Here is a 17213-nt window from a genome sequence, read left to right as displayed (position 1 = left end):
TGTTACTTCTCTAATAAGGTTCTCCCACACTACCTGTTTTTAAGAACTGCCTATAATAAAGCCACATTTTCAGAGACTATTAAGTACCTGATGATGGATTAAATCTTCTCTAATTTGAAAGCATGAAGAAAATAAAAAAAACACATTTTGAAATTCTGTACGTCAGCTGAAACATTTAAAAAGCAAAACGTTCTCTCTTCCAAATTATTTTACTTTGTAAAAGTTTCACCCTGTACTATCACATAAGACTGTGTGTGCAGATTTGCATGCTTGTGTGGGGAGGGGAGGGGAAGGGAGGGAAGACATCAGTGGCTGGAAGGGGCAAGCTGTTAGTGAGCTCTGAAGATGTGTGGCTTTTCATTTGCTCTACTAGCTCAAATTCCAAAACCAGTAAAGCCCTACTGCCATCTTGTGGTAGGATAAGATATTTACAAGAGGCATGATTTGCTCAGATTCTATAAATTAAATCCAAAAATGTGCCAGCAGCCTATGCAAAGATGTTTACCTGTAAAAAGAGTAGAATAAGAAATAATGTTGCCTTTTCATTCACAAGGATCATGCGCTTCACATCAATTTGGCTTCAAAAAGACCTCACGTCTTTAAGCTAAGGCTATCAGGAGACATTTATTTTGCCATATGTAATAATTTCACATTGAAAAAGCCTCAACATAAAAAATTACCTCCAAACCTCACTGGGACAGTCTCACATAAATTAGAAAATTTCACAAATGATAAAGTTCTTTCTTCAATATTCAATCTTTTCAATTTCATCCATGTCTTCGGGGTCTAGTTCCTTAATGTTGCTATCTGAAAGAATAAAAGAGAATAAATCAGTCTTATCCCAGGGCTCACATGGAATTTAGTCCCATCCAACTCTGAATTTTATTCTGTTCAACTCTGAATTTCTGAAGACAGTGACATCTTTGAATATGTATTCCTGTGACACCTTGTGTGGAAAACCTTGAGACAGTAACATCTCTAGATTAGGTAAGGGGAGGGTGGCATCAAGGTATTGACTAACTGAAATAGCATCAAATGTACCAGATAATACAACATATATGTCTAGATACCTTGGGGCAGAAAAAAGGCCAGGCCACAGTGCAAGTGAGGGGCTGGGAAGGGGCCTGCAGTGCTCTGGAGGAGTGAGGTGGGTGTGTATTGGGGGTTGGGGGGTGAGACAACAACAGGGAGTGGGACTAAGGCTCCTCCAGAGGTCACTTCTCACGAGTAGGTCTTTAGGAACTCATACAGTAACAGTGGGCCTTAATGGTTCTTATCCTGCTGGCCCCGACCCTGCCACCAACCTCCTCAGTCATCCTAACACAGGGCGCTTAATCGACTTCCCTGAAGGGCCCACAGATGTTCTATGGTCATTCTGCAAGCCTTTGAAATTACATTCCAAATTGTATACATGTGCCTCTGTGCATGTCCCCGGGCAGAGTGTCCACTGCTTCCCACAAAGGTTAAGGAACACTGGCCTAAATGGTGAAATATATATTTGGAGTCATGCAAGGGTTCTTCTTCCCTTGCTCCGCAGCCGTACCCATGCTTTCGGGCCTGGAGTAATTTGAGAAGCAGACGGCTCAGGTTACTGTCACCCTTAAAGTCTCCATCAGAGTGCAACCTGCCAGCCCCAGCTCCCCAGCAGGTAGGTCATCAGAGCCTGCCTTGTTTAGATGGGGGCTGGAGGAGGGGCAGCAGACCTCAGCACTTTGGTAAGGTGGAGCAAGAGGAAGGGAAAATGAAAATAAAAGAGGAAGCTGGGGGCAGATTATAATTTTCAAGGACTTTATTACTTTGTTCAGGGCAGTTCTTTATAAGACATGAAAATCTGCTCCAGGTCCCAGAATGAGCAAGAACATATAACTCTGACCTCATATTAATTCCATTTGATTGAAAAATGTTTTCTTTAACAACCATATGCAAATTAATCAACTGTCTCGCAGTAGGCTCTCTGGCACTGTGAAGCAGAAGCCTCCTGTTCCCATCCTTTCACAAGATCTCTGGGTTCGATGTCCATGACACGCCTCATCACTGTCAAAGTGAGTAGGCCTGCAGTTCCTACTGTGAACGGTGCTACTTACTGAAGTGATCCTGGATCTTCATGAGCAGGGACAACTTATCCACTTCGATCATGTTGAAGGCGAGGCCTTTCTTCCCAAAGCGGCCTGTCCGCCCTATGCGGTGCAGGTAGGTCTCGTAGTCTGGCTCCTCTGACTGGTTCACCGGGAGATCAAAGTTCACAACAATCGTGACCTGCTTCACATCAATCCCTGGAAGAAGAAAGGCAGTGGAGGGTCCTTCAACTTCTTTCATAGGACACAGCTATTCAAAACCACACTTGCCGAGGGAATTCTCATTTCACAAACACAGTATGTAAATCAGACCTGGCTTCACAGAACTGAAAGAGGCACTTCAGTCAGGCAGTCTGCTTGCATCGCATGCCTATGATGCTGGGTAAGAGTCTGTAGAAGCCAATTCTACAGAAGTCTAAATACGTACTGTGTGTGGTTAAAATGAAAAAGAGTGACAATACTAAGTGCTGACAAGGATGCTGAGCAACTGAAACTCTCCTACATTGCTGATGGGAAGGAAAAATGGTGTAGCCCCTTCAGAAAACAGTTTTGCAGTTTCTTATAAAGCTAAACATACACTTATCATATGATCCCAAAATCCTATTCCTATTTACCCAAGAGAAATGAAAACATGTCTACATAAGACCGACACATGAATGTTTATTACAGCTTTCAAACTGGAATCCATCTCCAGTGTCCGTCAGCTGGCGAATGGATGAACTAATTGTGGTACATCCATTCAATGGAATACTACTCAGCAAAAAAGAATGAACCATGACTATATGTAATGGCACTGATGAATTCAAAAGCATTATGTCAAGTGGAATAATTCAGACACAAAGGCTACCAATTGTATGATTTAATTTATATGGCATCTGGAAGAGAGAAAATATAGAGACAGAAATCTGATCGTAGTTGTCAGGGACCAATGGTTACTGAGACTGACTGCAAAGAAACATGATTCTGGGGGGAGATAGAAATGATCCGTATTTTGATCACAGTGATGTTTACATGACTATATATATTTGTCGAAATTCATCATATACTACATACTTTACATTGTTACTATATACTGAACCATATAGTTAAATAAATGAATTTTATCATATATAAATTATACCTTAACTTGACTTTAAATACACACATGCACGGGCCCATACACACACACACACCTCGAGCACAGACATTGGTTGTTATAAGAACTTTCTCCTTCCCATCTCGAAACCTCTGAATGATGGAAGCTCGCTGATCCACAGTCAGCTCTCCACTTAACAAGGACACTTGGTGGCCATCCTGCATCATCTCCACAGTCAACCACTTGGCATTTCGACGAGTCTACGTTAAGAAAACAAAACCCAGCACAGCACCCCAAGTTAAAGCAGACCAGCTGTGTATGCAGAGCTCATGTACTCAGGGTGGGAGCCAGGAGGGGCTGCCCTAGAGGAAACCTAGAATGTGGCATGGAATTCTTCCTCCACGTGCTTCTAAGTGTCACATCTTCTCAACTTCTCAGGGCTTTGGCTTCTCAGCCAAGAAACAGAGTTAATAAAATGGTGTATGATGACAAAATGAGACAATGTCATAATTATAAGATCAGACACTCTAAGAGTGCTCCACGTATGCCAGGCGGGTTGCTAAAATCTTTACATGCAACAGTCTGGTGAAGTAGCTACCTAATTTCATTTTAAACATTAAACAACAACAAGGTTACATGGCTAGTGAAAGGCAGAGCTGAGCTTTCTTTCATTCTACAATTATGTTTTCAGCGCTGTGCAAGTGTCAGGCGGGAGCTGTTCTAGAGCAGGGAATGTGAAAGTGAATGAGACAGATGGCATCCTGCTCTCGTGGTAGTGAGAAAATGAAACCAATTTGTGAACACGAAAAATGTCAGATAGCAAAAAAGAAGTATGAAAACAAAAATTGGGTGATGTTAACAGTAGCTACTTTACCCAAGTAAGTTAGGAATAGATTTCTTAACCCAGTTTTTTTTTTTTTTTTTTCAGTGTTTGAGGGAACTTTAATGAAAGCAAGAAAAAAAATATGGGACAAGAACAATGCAGAAGGGTTCTGTTCCAAGCAGTTTTGCCTTGTACAAGTAGAATGAAGTCATCAAAGCAGAGTTTTAAAGCTGGTATTATTTCAGGCATCATTCCAACTCCTTCACTTTATAGTAATGAATCTTAAACCCAGAGGTTAAATGACTTGGTTCAAGGTCACACCAGTGGAAGCAAAGCTGTAGCTAGAACCCTGGTGTCCAAACTCCCAAGTCAAATTTCCGTCTACTACATTACACTACATTGAGAGGTTTAAAAAAGAAAGGGAAAGCACGAAGGGTGATTTTTCCATAAATTAAATCAACTTTAAGAACTAAACATATTTGGAAAGTCAGAGACTGCTAACATTATTAGAAAGAAAAGAGGTATCTGCAAAAACTCTACCACTCGCATCAACCCGAATGGGAAGGTGTCAGACGCCACCCCCCTCACATAAGGATGCGCTACATTTAACATCACACTGACGCTCCATTCCATCACTTAACCTTTCTACGTTTCACCCATAAAATACAGGTAATTGCTACTCAGAGTTGCTCTGAAGATTAAACTACAGACTGCACAAAAAGTGCCGACCGAGCGTGGTGCCTGGCTACGTGGCACTGTGAGTATCACTGTCGCCCTACCTCCAGCTGCAGAAACATCTGAGCACGGCAGAGATGAACCTGGGCAGAGTTACCTGGCAGAAGATGATGGCCTGGCCAATGGTGATGCCGCCATAAATGTTGCACAGAGCTTGGTACTTATCCTTCCTGTTCCCGCACAGCACATAATACTGTCGAATGTTGTTGAGAGTTAGCTCCTCTTTTCGTAACTTGATGACATTGGGGTCAGGAATAATTCGCTCTGCAAACTTCCACACAGAGTCCTCAAAGGTTGCTGAGAAGAGGAGCATCTGGCACTCAGAGGGTAAAGCTCTGTGAGAGGGAAGGGAAGAAGGCTGTCACCGACTGCCACATCTGCCAGTCTCCAGAGTGGCAGCTTCGGGCACTTCACGCCCACTGCCATCGGCTGCTCCACACACACCTGCTCCAGGGATCAGCATGCGAGGTGTGCCTGTGATGAGCTGCACCTCTGTGCAAAGAGCAACGTGTCCTGCTCCTCCTGGCTACACAGAATTTGGGGAAATACTTACACTGAATGAGGAGCTCAGGAGCAAAGTTTACATATGTATTCTGGAGGGTTTGAGGTTTTCAGGACACTTTTCTCCTTAGGAGTAGCAGAATCATGGAGCCAAGAGTGAAAGTCTAGATGGTCTTTACGGTGATCGCCTCACACAGAGTCCCATGGGGATGAAGGAAACAGGCTGGTCATTCCATGGCAGGGGTTCTGTTTCTCGGAAGGGAAAGAGCAGCAGCCACAACCAACTTTACTTGCAATGGGAAGAACCCAGATATAAATAAAAGGGGGCTGGAGGGGAAAATGCTACTAAATAGAAAGTGTAAACTGAACTCATTTATATATGGTCCCCAAACAGGCAAAACACAGCTACAGCTACATTAGCAGTCAGGATAGAGGTTAACCCTGGGGATGAGAGAAGGGCTGGTGACAAGAGAGGGGTGGTGGGGACTTCTGGGGTGCAGGCGAAGTTCCATTACTTGACCTGGGTCACTGTTACTTGAGCACAGCCTCTTTGTGATTATTCACTCAGCTATTTATGATTCATGAGTTTCTCTGTATATATTTTATATATCAAAAAAAAAAAAAGTTAATTAAAAAAAGTAAAAGAGAGACCAGAGAGAAATCACCACTTCCAAGAAGACAGACACCTAGAAGAATAAGCTGTTAGTGCTGAAACAGAGCGGAAAATCTTACAGACCAGTGATTCTCAGACACGATTTTAAGCCTGGAGCCTGGATCACCTGGGGAGCTTTTCAAATAACAACCTGACAGACTCAGGTCAGCTGTGGTAGACTGTCTACATGTGCTACCGCCTCGGCTTTCCACATCCCACATCCCGCCAATACGATTATAAAAAGGTAAAAACATATGAAGCCACAAAAATATAGAGAATAAAAGAGGAGAAAAGGGCAGATAAGGTATTTCAATACATTTTTCAAAGATGGAAAATGTGGTAAATGAGAAAGTGGACGAAGCTACAATATGAGTGCTTCAGGTGGAAATGGGGATGAAAAACACAGCTATGCTGGAAAGGTCCACTGAGAAATCTGGGACCTGCGGGCACCAGAGAATTAGGGAGATAGGACTGAAAATGGGGCTGGTGTGTTAGAAAACACTAGGGACTATCCACATTAGCATGCTGGGGCCTCTTGGCCATCTGTGGTATCATAATCCTTCATCTGGAAAAAAGATGGCATTCGCACTGGTATCTCAAGGCCTGGGTCATTTTGTTTCAAAAAGAAAATTAATACAAATTATATAAGGAAACAAACATGGGCTGCTCTGTAGAACACACTGGATTTTGAAGACCTACTATGAGAAAAGAATGTCAACTATTTCATGAATAATTTTTATATTGCCTGCTTGTTGAAAAGCTAATTTTGATGTATTGGGTTAAATAAAATATAGCAAAATTTTATTTTATTTTATTTTATTTTTTTACTATAGCTAGTAGAAAATTTAAAATGACACATGTGGCGTGTTTTATATTTCTATTGGACAATGCAGTGATTTTATCTTTTTTAAGCAAAGAGAGCTGAACAATGAAGGGATGACCAACCAACATAAATGTTCTAATATTAAGTAATAACTTAATATTCTCTTGAGCAGAAAGCCCTTTTTGACTATGGAAACTTTCCTGGAGGTCTGAGCCTGTCAGTCACTGTTACTTATAGACATACTGACTTATTGGTAAAGATGTCCAGAAAGGAATCTGGCTTGATCTGTGGCCCAAAGTGTTTTAAATAGGCTGAAAATACATATGAGCAGCAGGTGAACACCACCTTACTCAAGGCAGCGAAGTGTGTGGAAGCTGAAGACAAGAGGTTTATTCTGCGCAGACTCCAGACTTGGGGAAACCAGCCTCAGCAGAAGGTGAGGGTGAAAGCACAAAGCTAAAACTAGGGAATCAAGTGAAAAACACATACCGAATGGAGAACCGTCCCAGTCCAGTGCCCTGCCCTGTTCCCAAGAAGGCCAGCCACAGAGTGTGTCTCTCAGGAAGGAGATTAGTGACATTATAGTCTTAAAGAGCTCCAGATGACAATCATCTTAAAGTAAAGCTTCCCAAATTACAAGCCCCGCCACATGCACAGAGCTGTCAACAAGCTTTCTAGATCCTCCTCTTAGATTATGAACGGCTAGCCATATATCACCAGATGTGAGGAGGAAAGGCCCAGAGACTGTAGCAAACAAAAGGGAAACTTAGATAGTTCAGAGACTACATTGAGAACATAAAAAACTTTTAAGTACTATAACTGATACCCTCAGAGACAATAGCAGCATACTGCATCCATCATGCAACAACAGAAAAACATGGGGGAAAAATGGAGAACAATACCAGTACGATCTAGACAGAAAAGAAAAAGAAGGCTAATGACAGATGGAAGGACACATACAACTGAGTTAAAGAGGTAAATAACCAAAACAGAGCATCCTGCACCATAGGAAGGGAAGAATTTGAGACCAAATATTTGGAAAGGGGATGTGAAAAGCATATATGGAGACTGAAGCTCAAAATTCAGGATGACACAGGAAATACTTCTAAATTAAAAGGTTTTTTTTGGCTTCCTCTAAACACACCAGTGCTCAGCTGGAAACAGTGGACACTGAATTAGTTTGGCCACACCACACCATGCAAAGGGACATGCATTACTGCATCTTTCCCTTGATAGCTCCATTAAACTGAGTAAAGTTAAATTTCCTGGTTCAGAGGTTGCAAGCAAAATATCATCATGTGTCAAATCACAGCAACAAAAAACATTCCCCCTATCTCTCAGGTTCTTGGATATGAAAAGTGGGAGTTCAAACCATCTCGACTTTTATGAAGTTTTGATAATACACAGAAAATGTAAAACAGAGGCTATTGAAATCGTATCTAAATATAAACTAGTCTTTGCTCAACCATCTGCGTGTGCAGCAGTACCAATGTAAATTCTGGCAGATGCCATTCAGTTTATAAACTTCTTATCAAAGAAAGGGAAAAGATCTTACCAGCTAAATGTCCTGCATACTTTGTACATACATCTAAAGAACTGCACAGTTTGCTCACCTGTGATATTGAGCTTGTCATTATCAAAGTTTTGGGTCACTTTTTAGTTTTCCCGAAACTTGTAGAAGCACTTAATAAGAGTTTTAGCTGTATGGAAATGGAAGAAGGCTGCCATAGATATACATATTTAATAGGACGACCATTGCTGCTGGCCATTGGAAAGATTTAAAGTGCTGGCCTGCCATAAAATCATAACTTTAAAGTGTGAGACAAAAAAAATGTCCTTCTACAATTTGGAAATTATCGTGGATGAGAATGGAGAAAAGGATTGTAGTAAAACAGAAATGATGTGCTGTTTCTCCACAACTATTTCATGTCTCTGAGTATAGATAATATCTGTTTAATTAGTCTTATTGTATTTATGTTCTCCTTGTAAAAAGTTCTATATTTATGCATCTTAGGAATGTACAACAGCACAGTCTGCAAAATTTAAGCATCCAATACAAGTTTAAAAAGATTAAAATAAATTGCTATATCAGAGATGAAACATTATAAAAGTTACATTTTTCGTACAGATTATTGATTTAATTAGTTCTACTATTAGTGATTGCCATAATTCATACTGTTAACTAGTTCTACTGTTGTTTTCTTCAAATAGCCTGAACATCACAAAAAAACATAAAATATATAATTTCAAATAAACATTTTGTCTGCTATGACTGTGTCCCAGATTGGCTCTCTAAAAAGTTGGTCATGTTAGGGAAAGGAACAACATAAGAAATTTTCCAAGATTTCACAGGCACAAGTTTTGGGAATGAAAAAAGTACACTGTGTGACTAGTACAATAAGTGAAAAAAAAAAAAAGACCCGAACTGAAGCACATCATTGAGAAGTTTCCGAATTCCCGGGAGAGAAAAAAACAGATCACACACAGAAGTCTAGGGATTAGGATGACATCAAACTTTTCAGCGATAACACTGAAAACTGACAGTATTCGTTACAGATTTTTTTTTTTTAAGTCCTTTTGTTTTCAATATTGTCTCTGAATTTACAGGGAGAAAGTCCACATCCCAGCAAACCATCAATCAAAAGATCAAATTTACAAGTACAATAAAGACATTTTCAGATAAGCAGGGGCTAGAAAATGAATTTCTTATACATTGTATTTTAGGAAGCCAATAGAGAACATTCCAGCATATTGTGTAAACCAACGATAAGAACAAGAACCCAGAAATCAAGAGATTCAAACAGTAAATGAGGACAGGAAGACCCGTAATGACAGATGTGCAGCAGGTCTGGAGAGCAACCAGTTCAGACTGAAACTGGAGAGAGGAAGTATGAAAGAACTTCGGGAGGGAAAAAAAAAGAAATCAATGGATTTTTAAATCATATTAGATTGTTTGGAGATATCAATAACATATGATACACATGATGAAACAGGTTGAGAAAAGTTATAGGTCCCTACACAGTGATACTAACTAAACAAAAGAAAATAGGCAATTGTTACTTCTGGGGAAAAAGCTGTATAAGAAAAACATAATTTTAATAATATGCTGTTCATCAGTGAACAGTATTTATAATATCATAATAGTATCAATACTGCCTGTTAATGTAACCACACTTATGATATAACCACAGAAAGGTAACAGAAAGGATAAGAAAGTGATAGTAGGTGGTAATATAAAGGGACTAATTCCTACCTCCTCCAATTGGAAGTCAGCAGACAATGACTGTACATCAGGAAATAGTAGTATGAGCACATTATTTAAAGACATGAAGGTTAATATCACAACAGAGATATATTTTCAGGTGTGCAGCAGGGGATTCCTATTTTTCATTGCAAGTCTGTCAATACTATTTGAATTTAACACGGAGTGTATAAATACTTTATTTAAAAATAAGTGACAGACTGACTCACTCCTAAAGCCCACTCCCAGAAATTCTGATTCAATAAATCTCAGGTTAGGGCTGGAAGTCGGTCATTTTCAGCCCTGCAGGTGATCCTGAGAGGCAGGCCCAGGACAACGATAGGATTTATTTAGCAAATTGCAGGTGCTGGTGGGAGCAGACCATTAGGCTCCGGATCTCGGGTTATTGTATTCTCTACACCAGTTAGTTCTCTATCCACTGTATCCTTCCAATAGCCTTATTGGATTTTAATAAATTCTCTTTAGAATTTTGCTTGAAATATAAAAAACTATTGGAAAAATTTGGAGTTGACCTACTCTATGGATTCATCTGTAAGTCTGTGGTGCGAAAGTAAAACAGTCGAGAAAGTCTACAATTTGAGGGAGGAGTAAAACAGCAGCACTCCGAAGGTCTGGGAGCTGGTGAAACAGTGAAAATCCAAATTTGTTTTAAAGGTAAAGGAAGTGGGGAATTAAGCAGCAAAGACAATTCAGAGCAACCGACGAATGAAATTTCTCATCTGGATAAAAGATCCAGGAGGAAATGATGAATGTGAAGATTACCTTTGAATGCGAATGCTTTGATCTGAGAATCCTTGTGTGTCGATCATCACATCTGCTTCATCCAGGACAAATACACGAATCTTAGTCAAATCAATTAATTTTCGCTTGAAACACCAATCTAGGACAGTCCCAGGAGTGCCAATTATAATTTGTTTGGTGATGTCAGTGCCTCTGGGAACTAGGGAGAAAAGGGTTTGAAGTGCTCCTTAAGATGCAAACAGCCAGCTACACAGAATTCTTAAGCAAAAGCACATTTCCTAAAGACTTTCCAAGTACAAACACTGAGGTTGTTGTGGTTTTTGATTCTGCAGTTTTGATATAAATCTCTAAGTTTCTAGGTTTATGATAATGATGATATCTTGCATATTTGATTTAAAAAGCCACTCTGCAGCAATCCCGCTGTACTACAGAAATACTGGCACCAGTGTAAGGACCCTACAAATCCTCCCCAAATGGAAGCCACCAAAATGTCTATCGATAAGTTATATTAAATAAACTGTGGAATATTATGCAGCTAGTCAAAAGAATGAAGTGGGGTTATATGTACTGACCCGAAAAGATGTCCAAAACATGTAAGTTTCTGAACAGTAAGGGGCAAAAAAGCTCATGTTTTTGTAAACACGCTAAGAAAACAAATACATATATGTACATTTTGTATGTGTATGAGTCCCCCCTCCCCAGAAGCGAAAACCTGTTAACAAATCTGTAGCTATCTTTAAAAGTAGGTTTTTGGGGGACAAGAAAGAACAACTTTAATTTTTACCTCCTAATCGGTGTTTTAAAGATTTTTTTCCCAACCATACACATAATACTTTAATAAAAAAGCTAAACAGTCAGTATAAGCTGTTCTTTTCCAAACAACTGAGTTTCAAAGAAAAGAATATATCAAAGCATCCTCTTACAGGATGTGAAAATGACAGAAATAAGGGTCTGTATTATGTGTCAGCCATTGTATCTGTATAATTTAATTTCATTCTAAAAACAACTCTGTGATCCAGGTGCTATTACATTCCCCATTTTAGAGATAAGAAAGCAGAGAAGCTTGTTAGTGGTGAAGTCAGGATTGAGGAAATCCACCAAGAGTGGCTTACTGGTACATACTTTGATTCCCTCGAATGGCGTACATCACTTGAACATCCACACAGAACTTTCCCATCCGCTCAACCACACGGCCAGTCTGCAGAGCTAATTCATAAGTAGGAGCCAGGCAGAGGCACTGTGAGATAGAGAGCGAGACAGGAAAAAGAAGGGTTCTTACAAGCCATCATGCAAATTTGAAATACAATTAAAATTTGTGTAGGGAAAGGCACAGAAGTGAAACGAGATTTTTGGTCAAATAAAGTATTTTAAATAGAATACAATTTAGCAGCTGATAAATCTGAGGTAAATGTTGAGTACAGGAGGGGAGGGAGAAGGGACTGAAGGATGGATAAATAGCTACCTTTTATATAATCCTCTTGAGAGGGTTATGAAGACACACAGGTTACTGGTCAACATTTTTTTGGGGGGGAATAATGGATGTAAAGAAGCAGGTAATCAAAAAGAGAGGGGATGCAAAACAAATTACAGCTTGAGTGTGCTCTCTATCACCTCTTGCTAGCTATGAAAAGTCTGCCTATTTCCAGAACACTCCCGGCTTGACCCAATCCACCTTATACATCTCTGGCAGAATATTCCCTCCAACTCTTCATGTGTTACTTCCTCCCCTTTTTAAGTGGTGGTTGTTGATGAATGAAGATGCTGATGGGAGAAACTGATGACATTTAATGCTTCACTTAGGGTATGGGATAGAAGGAGAAGGAAACACGGCTAATGTACCAAAAACAATTTTTACACACATTTCTCAAACACAGATTTTCCTGAAGAATTTTTATTCATAATATCAAACTTCACTGAGTTTGTCTTAAAAAGCACAAGATGTCATATGCCTGGCATCAGTCATCCACGTCCCCAGCTTATATTGTGGATCAGAGTGTAAACTTCCTGAGAGAATCCTCGTTTTTGCCAAAGCACTGAGTGAACCTAATACTCGGGTACTCAGCTTGTCAAACGAGTGGCTGAGTATAGTTTGGAGAAAGGGAACGATCACCAGATACTTTCCACGAGTGGAATCTAGACTAAAAGCATGGCAAGCACGATTCCATTCCTGCTCACTGACATCTCTGTCACTCTCTGACATCTGTGACCTTCCATGAAGCATCTCCCACTCCAAGCCTCAGTTTCCTCCTCCGCTAAATGAGTGAGGTGACCTGGAGGATCTTCTAGTCCTAAAGTTATATAGTATGTGTACTCACTCCAGAATAAGCACAGTGCTAAAAATATACACTATTTAATTTAATTTGCATAAGAATCCTATGAGACAAGTATTCATTCATTCATTCATTCATTCATTCATTCAGTGTTTAGTGAGTGGTTTCTATAAGCCAGGCACTGTGCTCTGTGTTAAGATATAGGGTGAACAGAACAACTATGATCCGTGCCGTTATAGATGTTATCTTTATAGATAAGGAAACAAACTTGGTAAGATTTACTACCTCACCTGAGACATTCAGCTAGTAAGTACTAGGCTAGGATTGGAACTAGTCAAACTATAAAGCCTATGCTGTCAATCACTGTCCCATACTTCTGCCCAACACTCCATGACTTTATGAAAAAATGTCTATTGTAAATACCATGTCACTGCAGTAATATCACCTATTATTAAAATATCATTGGCATTGCAAGAAGTCCTATCTCTTCCAACTTTTCCTTACCTGTGGGAACAATTCCAAGGCATTAACTCTGCTTAGCATGGCCAAGACAAAAGCAGCTGTTTTTCCTGTTCCAGACTGGCTCTGAGCTATGAGATTCTGGGGTCTGTAGAAAAGAGAAAACCACTATGCATAAACTGTGTACAAGAGCCTGGGCAAAAACTAAATACAGACACTAAAAGTAACCAAGTTGGAATACCACTACCCTGGAAACTCACGGATATGCCAGCATCATAGGGAGAGCCATCTCTTGGATTTTGGACGGCCTATTAAATCCCATTGCATATATCCCCTTTAGCAACTCTTCCTTTCTGTCAAAAAAAAAAAAAAATCAAACACTTACAACCTCATAAGTACAAACTTGAAAGGTGCAGTTCTAAATTAAACCACTTTGCAACCAAGCTTCAAAAGTAATATTTAGAAATATATAATTTATATCTCAACTCCTGAACATGTACAGTCATGCCCGTATAGTGGACTACCAAAATAATGAGCTATGCTATATGCCTAGGCTAAGGACAACAATAAGGGCCTAACATTGAACTTTCTATTGGACTAAGCAAAAAAGAAAAAATTCATCTGATAGAAGTATATCCCTATACCATGAAGAGTTTTATTTCCTACATAAGCAGAAAACTAAGTGAGATTTATTATTTAATTCTTTTTAACAATAAACATTGCTGTTTTCACAGATATTTTCAGAGAAGAATTTTATTTCAATTATTCTTTTATCATGTCTTTCTAGGAGCAGAGGACACAGTTACCACGTCCTTCTGAGCCAGTATTTTTAAATGCTTCCTTCCTGGGGTCTCATGATAGATGTTAGAAAGAGGACAAAGTGAAATGGGCTGGAATACTTCTACCTTCAATGACATGCATATTTTAGATGTGCTTAATTGGCAGATTAATTGGTAGATAACTGGAAGCCAACTTTTAGCCACAGGTTGACTTCTTCCATTTAGAAAATGTCTGGGCATTGGGATTTTTGATTTTTTTCCCTTTATTATTTGTATCAATAAAATACATTTCCTTAATGTCGGCTGATAAATCCCTAGGAGATGCAAACACATTTGGGAAAATTATTCATTTTAATGCCATTTGAAACAAAATATAATTATGAAGGTAAAAGCTTGTAACTTATCTAAAGGTGATACAGAAGGGTATTTGGGTCATCAATGTCCCCGTATCTATGTTCTGGGATGGAGAGTGGCAATATGGCTGTATCGGGTTTAGCTATTCCCCTTACACACCAAGATTAGGATATTTTATCATCGAAACTGTTCTCAATTTACTGAACAATGCCAAGTATCCTACTGTTCCTCTTTGAGCTATATTTTAATTGCATGCAAAATGTACACATCTCATTTTAATACTGACTATTAGAATACAAAGGAGACCCTGATGGTTTTTATTATTAGCAGATTAGTTTGTTCTGTGCTATGCTTTCCAGCATTTTCCTTCAATAAGAGTAAAAATACTCACAGCCGCAGCTCTTCAAATGTTTTCACTGAGTAGAGTGGAGAGCTGGGATCTTTTTGTAAGACTTCAACTCGGTGACTGGATTCTACTAAGGATTGCCGTATTAACTTGTTTAACAGTGAATTAGCTGCCAAATCCACTAGAATAGCAAAATGAAAAAGGAGATATTGCAGGGGGAAAATCAGGCTTCCTGAAGGACACCTAATCTGCCTCCCATCAGTAGATGTATATCAAGCAACTGCTCCTATTCTCATCTTTCTTCTAAAGAAGGTTCCAGAAAGAAGGGCATAGCACTGAGAATTCCTTTTTTTTCCTCACGAGGATCCAATTTCTTATGTCTACTGCTACACCAGCCCCTAACTTCAAGCAAGCCTACATCCATTGCCACCAGAGCAAACTTTTCCTTGCCAGCTGAAAATTCTTAAACTATTCCTGTATATTCCATTTCAACTTCCTCTAAAGAATTATGCCCCACTCCTAATTTAGTATTCACTGTTTATAAAGAAAATAGAAGCAAAGACGGTTCTTCTCCAATTGAGATTGACCTTCACACTGTGAAGGTCAGGATTAAGTGAAACAGGATGCTGGAAGATACATGCAAATGAATTTATCTCCTACCTACATCTTCTTCATCTTCTTTGGTGTTATCAATAGAATCATCTAAAAGGGTGGAAAAGAAACAATAAATGTAAAGATAAATGCCATGCAGAAAAGTAAAGTGTATTTATACCAGTTTCTCTTGCCCAACTCTTCCGGGTGCACTGACAGGAAGGGTCGTCCAGTGCGGTAAAAGACTGAATAGGTAGTGGACGGCCCCGAATGTTAAATTAAGCAAGCCAAATGTATTTCAGTTGGCAAGGACATGAGGGAGGCAATGGTCTTTAATTAAATGAAGCTGATCTGCTTTACCCTAATAACACTCACCGAGGTTTGGGACCGTAGTATTCTTAATACCTCGAAGGTTCTTCCGGGGGTGGGTGAGGTTTGAAAACTATTGAAAGACACAAATTTCAAACAATATTAGGAAGCAAGCCTTCAAGAAGCCCAGTGCTACCCCTAACAGGGGCTGGAAGGGATGCAAGGAAGACCAGTTGAATACTGTTTCCTTGAAATGTTAGGAATGAACGGACTCCTTTCAGGACCAAGTCTCCTGTATGAATTATCCTAAAACTGAAGACTTTCTGCTGCCCCTGTAGGCGCAATTCCTCTTTATAGGCCCCTAATCTAAATGTGACAGCCCTCGGGGGTCACACGCAATCAGGGATGTTGGATAGAAAAGCGCATTGGTAGACAGATGGAAGGAAACTAGCTGAGGATTAATGGTCATACTGGGAGACTAGCAAATCAGGGCCTGGTTGGAACTACCAGCTGCTTTCCCTCCCACGGACTTCCAGGTGTCCTCATTTTGCCCCTTCAAACCAAAAATCTTGGCTCTCTCGGGGTCTCCTTTCCCAGGGCCCTTTTCCAAGTCCTTGCCATGCTACATCTCCCCTCCGCCACTGGACACCCCGCTCCCCACCCCCAGCAGATTCCCCTGGGAGTGCTGTCCTAGCCCCCGTCCCTCTGCCTTCCCGGTCAGTGACGGTTACGTGGCTGTTCAGCCGCTCGCTCTCTGCCGCCCTCGGGTCGCCTTCCCAAAGTAACGACGCCATGGCTGCGATCTCCGCTCCGGCCCCAGCACGTGCGTCCGCCACGCCGAGGCAGGCCCAGCCCCACCCAGCGGCCAATGGGCTTCCTCAGCGAGCAGGCTCACGTGCTGCGCCCACCGCGGCAGAGCGCAGGCGCCAGGCTCGCGGGAGAAGAGTGGACAGAGGGAGGAGAGCTAGCGGAGGAAAGGGGAGAGTGCAGCGAGGAAAGCGGGTGTGCGAGGGGAGGAGGAAGCTCTGCGAGAGGAGGAGGGGCGCGGGAGAGCTTTGTGCATCAGCTGGGTTGCTCTTTAGGGCCAGCCGCCCCCCAACCCCTGCCAGATGTTGGAAGCTGGGGAGGGGCACTGTCGCAGTGAACTCTCGCCTACAGCTGGCCTCTGTTAAGCCTGCAGCGTCTTGGGACTCTGAGGGGCAACAATCTTCTCAATGATTCAAGTCTTCCTCCCTTACCCTTCTACCACTCCCCAGGTAATTCTCGGGTGGTTAGGCTGGACCCAGAGCCGGTTCAAATTATCGAGCCCGCGTTTTCCCTGAAATTTCCGCTTCTACGTGATAAGTCAGAAAGGCTGAAGATTGCTAGGGAAGTGGAGGGTCAGAATGGGTACGTTTCATCTGACTAATGAATTCGAA

The 17213-nt window shown here is 40.8% G+C and overlaps 1 protein-coding gene across 2 annotated transcripts; it reads right to left on the bottom strand.

The window, feature by feature from the left end:
- Positions 1 to 517: 517 nt before the first annotated feature.
- On the bottom strand, positions 518 to 16649 carry DDX25 (DEAD-box helicase 25). 2 transcript variants are annotated; one of them, XM_016122663.2, is made up of 12 exons: positions 16527 to 16649; positions 15862 to 15928; positions 15556 to 15597; positions 14941 to 15076; positions 13677 to 13769; positions 13462 to 13564; positions 11810 to 11924; positions 10709 to 10886; positions 4806 to 5043; positions 3248 to 3410; positions 2085 to 2273; positions 518 to 807 (listed from the first exon to the last, which is right to left on the bottom strand). In XM_016122663.2, the coding sequence occupies exons 1-12, from the start codon at positions 16587 to 16589 to the stop codon at positions 746 to 748; spliced, it is 1449 nt and encodes a 482-aa protein (XP_015978149.2). In that variant the 5' UTR covers positions 16590 to 16649; the 3' UTR covers positions 518 to 745. The 2 variants fall into 2 exon arrangements, with proteins under 2 accessions (XP_015978149.2, XP_015978150.2); XM_016122664.2 differs by lacking the exons at positions 14941 to 15076; positions 15556 to 15597; positions 15862 to 15928; positions 16527 to 16649 and having other exon boundaries at positions 599 to 807; positions 13664 to 13769.
- Positions 16650 to 17213: the final 564 nt, after the last annotated feature.

The sequence above is a fragment of the Rousettus aegyptiacus genome, unplaced genomic scaffold (genome assembly GCF_014176215.1).
Source record: "Rousettus aegyptiacus isolate mRouAeg1 unplaced genomic scaffold, mRouAeg1.p scaffold_m13_p_5, whole genome shotgun sequence".
Classification (NCBI taxonomy): Eukaryota; Metazoa; Chordata; class Mammalia; order Chiroptera; family Pteropodidae; genus Rousettus; species Rousettus aegyptiacus.
This window is presented reverse-complemented; position numbering and strand designations above follow the sequence as displayed.

Excerpts from the sequence above, each read along its gene's own strand:
- DDX25 (XM_016122663.2), bottom strand. The coding sequence starts at position 16,589 with ATGGCGTCGTTACTTTGGGAAGGCGACCCGAGGGCGGCAGAGAGCGAG. Across the intron at positions 15,929-16,526 it reads GCGAGCGGCTGAACAGCCAC|TTTTCAAACCTCACCCACCC; the intron begins GTAACCGTCACT and ends GTCTTTCAATAG. Across the intron at positions 15,598-15,861 it reads TACTACGGTCCCAAACCTCG|ATGATTCTATTGATAACACC; the intron begins GTGAGTGTTATT and ends CCACCCTTTTAG.